Source organism: Beta vulgaris, chromosome 6 (genome assembly GCF_026745355.1).
Source record: "Beta vulgaris subsp. vulgaris cultivar EL10 chromosome 6, EL10.2, whole genome shotgun sequence".
Lineage (NCBI taxonomy): Eukaryota > Viridiplantae > Streptophyta > Magnoliopsida > Caryophyllales > Amaranthaceae > Beta > Beta vulgaris.
The window spans coordinates 63,063,343-63,070,066 of record NC_079207.1 but is presented as its reverse complement, the minus strand read 5'-3'; the positions used below and the strand labels follow the sequence as shown (position 1 = coordinate 63,070,066).

Genomic DNA, 6,724 nt, shown 5'->3' with positions numbered 1-6,724 from the left:
CCCAGGCCAAATAACTGGAAATTTGAGTTGGGAGAAAGAGAGGAGAGAGAGAGTGTGTGTGATAGGAATTAGGGTAAGCCAAAAATGACAACAGTTGAAGTTCGAGTAATTAAGCTTTTACACCGCCGTCCACCCCGCATCTCGCCGGAATATTCAATTTTCCGGCACCGGAATTTCACAGTTCGATGCTCCGCTGAACGACAGGCGCTTTTTAACCGCATTGCTCCTGTTTACGATAACGTACGCCCAATCTCATTCCCATTTTATGAATTGCATTTCAATTTAATAGCATTTCTATATTTTGATTTTTGTGCAATGAAAAATAATCAGCTAAATGATGTTCTGAGCTTGGGACAACACCGCATTTGGAAGCGCATGGCCGTCTCATGGACCGGGTACTATTTTTTCCTTGTTTTTTTTGTTAATTTCGTTTACCTAAGCTATTAGTTAGTTACTTTTTTTTTTAAGTTAGTTATTCCGCTTTCACTTTCACACTTGCCGATACACAAGTAACTAGAAAGGGAGGTAGTAGTTTTACTGGTTGTAGTTTACTTAGATTTGCAATTGCATTTTCAACAATGAAAAATGGCTTTATGTTCATCATCATCAATATTTTTTCCCATTCATTGATTTAATGTGAAAGATGATGTTAATTCTAACAAAATTTCATTGAAGATGCTCCTTTTAAATTACTTCCTCCGTTTTTTTAGATGTTACACTTTTCAAATCACGGACTCCTAGGTAATTTTTGGAGAGGAGAGAGATAGAGAGAATGAAAAACAAAAAGGTCCCATGTGAAAATGTGATAGGAGAGAGATAGAGAGTAGTTATTACCCAAAATAAAAGTGCAACACCTAATTTAAAACGTCCTAAAATAGAAGGTGTAACATCTAAAGAAACGGAGGAAGTATTTAAAAGTGCCATAGATATTCTAGTATTGTATTCACCAAAGTTTCCTTGATGAATTCTGTTCCAATGTGGTTGCAATATTGACTTCTTCTGCTTTGATTGACTAAGACTATATGTTTTCGTGTACAAGTTAATTGGAAGACAAATTATATTCGAGTATCTTAAGTGATACAAAAGGGTGCTTCTACAATAGAAATGCTTGAAAGAGATGCACATTGTAATGCTTATAATAGGGCTTGTTGCATACATGTTTAGACTAAATGTTAAGCTGATTTGGAATACATGGAAAAGCAAACATTTTGATTCGGGGCATTTATGCTTTATTATTTCGTTAAAGAATGTGACAATATAGTATAATATGTGTATGTAATTGAAATTATTAAACTGAATCATATAGAATTGATTCCAACCTTTTGAGTTTTAACATTTTTTGCCAAAAGTTCAAAGCATATCATGTATGTACTTTTATGTTTGTTTCTTTACTGTTAGTCTGTTTTTTCAATACTGGCAACAGAGCAAAGAGAGGGGATAGTACACTGGACATATGCTGCGGAAGTGGAGATTTGGCATTTCTTTTGTCCGAAAAAGTTGGCCTTGATGGACAGGTCTTCCCTCAGTCCCTGTGATTAGAAAGTGTACCTACCTTGAGAGTTGAGACCAATCTGTTCATACTCGGGATCTACTTGCAGGTGATGGGTTTGGATTTTTCAAGTGACCAATTGTTAGTTGCCTCATCGCGGCAGCAAGAAAGCTCAACTCCCTGCTACAAGAACATAGAGTGAGGACCGGTAAATTTGTAGCTGGTGATGTTGTTGAGGATGTCTTTTGTGATAACAATTCTAGAAGAGGTAGTTAAATTGTAGCAACTGTCCCACAGGTGGCTTGAAGGTGACGCACTTAATTTACCATTCCGTGATGATTATTTTGATGCCATCACTATGGGTTATGGATTGAGGAATGTGATGGATAAAGAGAGAGCTATGCAACAGATTTTCCGAGTTCTTAAGCCAGGTTCTCGTGATCTCTTCATTTGCCTATGCCGTACGGTTTTATTGAGGAAATCATCTTTTCTGTAGTTAAACAGTGAATTTCTATCTCAGGGTGCAAAGCTTCTATTCTTGATTTTAATAAAAGCAGGGAACCGATCACTAGCTTAATCCAGGTATTGCGTTTCAGAGTGTATGGTGCTCTGTTGTGTTTAGCTGTTCTGGTGCTGTTGAGCTATAGCTTTGTATTCACGTCTTTTATGTGTTCTAAAATAATTACGATGTTGAGATTCAACTATAGAAAAGAGAAAATTTAGGTACTTGTAAAAAGAGTATATTTGAGTACAGGCAATGATTATAGAATGTAGCAAATGTTAATAAAAAGATACTTGTATATTTCTGTTGAACTTCTTTTTGCTTATTTTTGTAGGAATGGATGATAGACAGCATTGTTGTTCCTGTTGCTACTGGCTTTGGTCTGGCTGAGGAGTACAAATATCTCAAGAGCTCAATTCAGGAGTTCTTGACAGGTCAGCACATTGAGTTTACCTAATTATATTGGGTTGTATGCACTATGCAGTATAGTTATATATGTAGCCAGTCTCGTCTATTCTTAATTTCTTATTGAACTTGTGCTATGAGGTTCATGCCTTAAATCTTCTACTAGAGTTTTCTTTCTTCTTTAAGAACGAAGAATAAGAATAGACTTGTTCGTTAATCTATAAGAAGAGTTCTAGGGGGCACCTAGTTGCATTCAATGTGAAGGTTATCTTGGTGCAGGAAAAGAATTGGAGCAACTTGCTTTTGCGGTAGGGTTTTCAGATGCCAAATTTTACGAGATTGCTGGTGGACTTATGGGGAATCTGGTGGTAACTCGCTAAGTGCATCCATGCCTATTAGAAATGATGCTCTGGATTTGGGAACAGGACGTACATCAATAATGTGCATGGTTCAAGTAGTATATGTATATTTCTAGGCCCTAGCTCTCATGTTATCTTCATGTTTGTTTCACAACATTATTGATAAATTTGTTAGGTAAGAGTTTTAATGTTGGTTTATCTGACTTTGTTCTTGTCCTCTGTTGGTTTTCGTCCTTATCATGTACCTGGAACTACGAGTGTTGTCCATGATAATTCTATGTTATATTCACTACAAAATGCGTCCTTAACCTAGTTACTGCTGCTAGAAATTATGGAATCTTGCGTGTAATGCGACTCTATATTCTCTTTTATGACAATATGTATAATCATTTCCTGCTTTACCTCTACTCTGTCAATACTCACTAGTGTTGCTTCACACTAGTGTGCTCCTGCTTTATATTTTTCCCTTTGCTCTTTGGCAAAATTAAGTCTTAGCTTCAGATGTATCACCTACAGTAAATCTGCGCTATAGGTTAGAGTAGCAACAGGAGATGATGATTCTCGTTGCAGAAGGTAGTTTGATGCTCCCCTAAAGTTCCACGGTTCTCCTTGTTCTCTGAATCACTCACAGAATGCTTTGGCAGCTACTGTTTTGCCTAACAAGGGACTTTATTTAGAATGAAGAGTTTCGGATTTGTGGATACTTGTAATAGATAAGCATAAGGGGATGTAAGTTGCAGCTTTTTACTTACATTTTGAGGAGGTTTATGTGTTTTCTTAGATTCGGTTGAAGTACATAATAAGAGTATATTTGACAGTGGAGGGTTCTTCATAGCACTGCACAGTGCACGGGATGAATGAACCTTAATTTGAGGGCAATATTCATTTTTTCGCCTGTTATTTTGTATTCGGGTGACTACCTCTAAGGCTATAACCGAACCACTTCGAAGTTGTATACACCTGCTTGCTCCATTAGCTGGTCGTGTGCTAGATACTCTTGCGGTCTGTTTGGTAAGAGGTTATAAATGGTGGGAATGGTAATGCATTATAGTGTAAATTTGTACTAAAAATCCAATGTCATTACCAATGGTAATGCTACTTAATCACAAGATATCCATTTTCTTCCTAAAATCTCATTACTATCCATTACCACTTGGGAAGGTGGTATTAGGTGGTAATGAAAATTTATAAAGGAAAACCCATGTTTTGTGATAAAGTTTCATAACCATGGTTATGGACATGTGAAAATCTTTATAAATTTACACTAAATTTCATTACCATTACCACTATTTATAACCACTAACCAAACGGGCCGTTGGGGCCATACAAGCCCTAATTGAAACTGAATATGTTGCAGTATGCATCTAGGATGCTCGGACTCGGGTACCGGTGTTGGACTCGGGTACGAGGTCAAGTGTCGGACCTTTCAAATTCTAATTTTAAGGATTTGTGGACTCATTTTTGAAGGGTCCAAATTTTGGATATGGACTCGGGGACACGACAGTTAAGTATTAGGAAATATTATTTTACAGATTTAACTTCAAAAGCTCTAGTATAATTGAAAAAAAAAAGTTAAAGAGAGAAGCTAAAGGTTTACTATTTTTTGAGAGAGAGACGAGAAAGAGGTGTAAATTAGTAAATGTAATGTTTCCTAAAAAAAACAAAAAGGTGTAAATGTAATGTAATACAGCTGTATAGCTGTCTGCTGTTGTACTGCTTCTTGAATTTAATAGGCAAGTTTTATTGCTTTACTTTCTCACTTTTTGGTTCACGTTGTTCTTTTAACTACCCCTTCTGGTTTCCCACCCTCACATCAACTTATTAGATATATAAAAAAAAGAGATCTTCACCATCTGAGTTTCTAGAACAGCAGTACGCAGAAACCTCTATCTCTCTTTCCTCTACCGTCGTCGGAGAAGTGGCCGGTAAGATGACGAAAGTTAGACCATTGTAAACGACTCACCCTCCTGAGTAAAAGCCCCAATATCTCAAGAAATAAAATCGTGTATTTCTAGGTCAATTTTCTAATCTAGGGTCTACAGGTAATCGATGCCGCTTCCACTTTCTCCTCCCGGCGTCCAGTCCGAATTCCGTGTCGGCACCGGTGTCGTGTCGTGTCGACACCGGTACGGCAAGGTGGCTGGCCGAGTCCGAGCTTCACAGGTATGCATCATGTTTAACATTGAGATTTAAGCACGAAAATGAAAGAACAACTATATGGTAGCTTTGTATTACTTTTTGTGTTATGCTTCGGTAGTACTGATGTGGCCACTGGCTCTGATCTTCTTGAAATATCCTGGCCAACCCAAATCAGGAGTTTTCCTAAATGTTGAGTCCAAAGCTTTATAAGTTGCTTCATCTCATCTTTTCGTAGTATGTAGCCTTTATATCGATGTTCATAAAGGAAACTTTTAGGTCCAATAGCTAATAATTAAGATAATTTACTTGTTCTTCCCTTAAAAAAATTAATTTACTTGTTCTTACTTACTATTTACTTAATCTGTATATTTTGTACTAAATTTAGACTCAAATCGTTACATTTTGCATGTGCCATGTACGAACTCACATAAATTCTCAATTAGCGTACTACTCTATATGAGATGTTATTAGGCAGAATGTCCAATACCCATATATTACTAGCTAAACTTCCGCCTGGCATGTACATAGAGAGTAACAATTTAACAATAAATATTTATACAAATATATTAAAAAGGTGTGCGAAAGAATGCCTATGTGCCACGTGACACTCTTCTCAAATTTCTAACGGGATTGCTTTATGTCTACGTGTACTCCTCACTTTTAAAAAAAATGGATGTATCGAACACGTGACCTTTGAAATGAAAACTAAGAGCTTAACCATCAATACACTATGATTTTGTTGTCTGATATTTCAAATAAAAGATGATGAAGTCTTGTAATAATTATAATAAATTATAACTAAAAAGACTTAAACAAGTATATACATTTCTAACCCTCTTATTACGCTTACAAGAAAATATTGATGTCATATTCTCTTACCACAATTCCTTTGAAGGTATTGTTTTCAAACTTAAACCTTTCAGTTTTTTTACTTATCACGTCGTGACGTGAATTTTTCATTTTCTCGATGGACAAAAATACGAAAAGTAGCAAAATAAATTATAAAATTTAAAAAGAATAACATATTTGTTTATTGTAACTGACACAAAGGCATCGTTCGGGAAAAAAAACTAATTAGATTCTTATAAAGTGACAACAAAATTATATTTGAATACACAATATCTCTTATGTACAATCAAAATATCTCTATTATATAAGCCAAGGGGTGAGCTACAGTGTCCTCCTGTAAGATTACTTCTGATATAATTCCGCGACCGGAATCTGCTTAGCTTCGAATAACCTTCACTCAGTTAATCTCCACTAAGGGTTCTAATTCACTTTTAGGGCTTCACTCACCTTAAACTTGAATTAGGAAAGGATTTGAGATTGGTTTATTAGCTTTACTCACTAACTCACGCAAATCTCGCTTAGTTTTAGGTTTCACTCGCCTAAATCTAAGGTTCTTGTATTTAGATTCACTCTCTAAAAAAATAAAATCTTGGAATTAAGTACGTCCAAAATCATTCATAAACTTACATTTAATCTTTAAACAAAAAAACAACTCTACTTATTATTATGGCCGAAACTTATATTTATAGTACAAGTTTCCTAAGCATAATAAAAAACTAATAAAGCTTAAAGATAACAACTAACAAACTTATCTATCTTTATCTTAAGGATAAAGATAAATAACAAACTAAACCTTATCTATAACACACGCCTATTATAAGATAATTACTAAGACTCAATGATAAGGAATTAGACTCCTACGTATAATTGGATTCCTTTATCACTCAAACACTTATAAAGCAATTAAAATACATAGACTGCTAACAGAACTAGGACACTATGTACGAATCCTAACAGAACTAGGACTCCTGGACAGTGGCT

The 6,724-nt window shown here is 35.5% G+C and overlaps 1 protein-coding gene across 1 annotated transcript; it reads left to right on the top strand.

Moving 5' to 3' along the window:
- Window positions 1–3,156, top strand: LOC104908393 (2-phytyl-1,4-beta-naphthoquinone methyltransferase, chloroplastic). Its single transcript, XM_010697513.4, has 8 exons — window positions 1–240; window positions 331–395; window positions 1,424–1,514; window positions 1,599–1,687; window positions 1,787–1,920; window positions 2,010–2,071; window positions 2,326–2,425; window positions 2,676–3,156. Exons 1-8 carry the CDS (start codon window positions 85–87, stop codon window positions 2,774–2,776), a joined length of 798 nt encoding a protein of 265 aa, XP_010695815.2. The 5' UTR covers window positions 1–84; the 3' UTR covers window positions 2,777–3,156.
- Window positions 3,157–6,724: the final 3,568 nt, after the last annotated feature.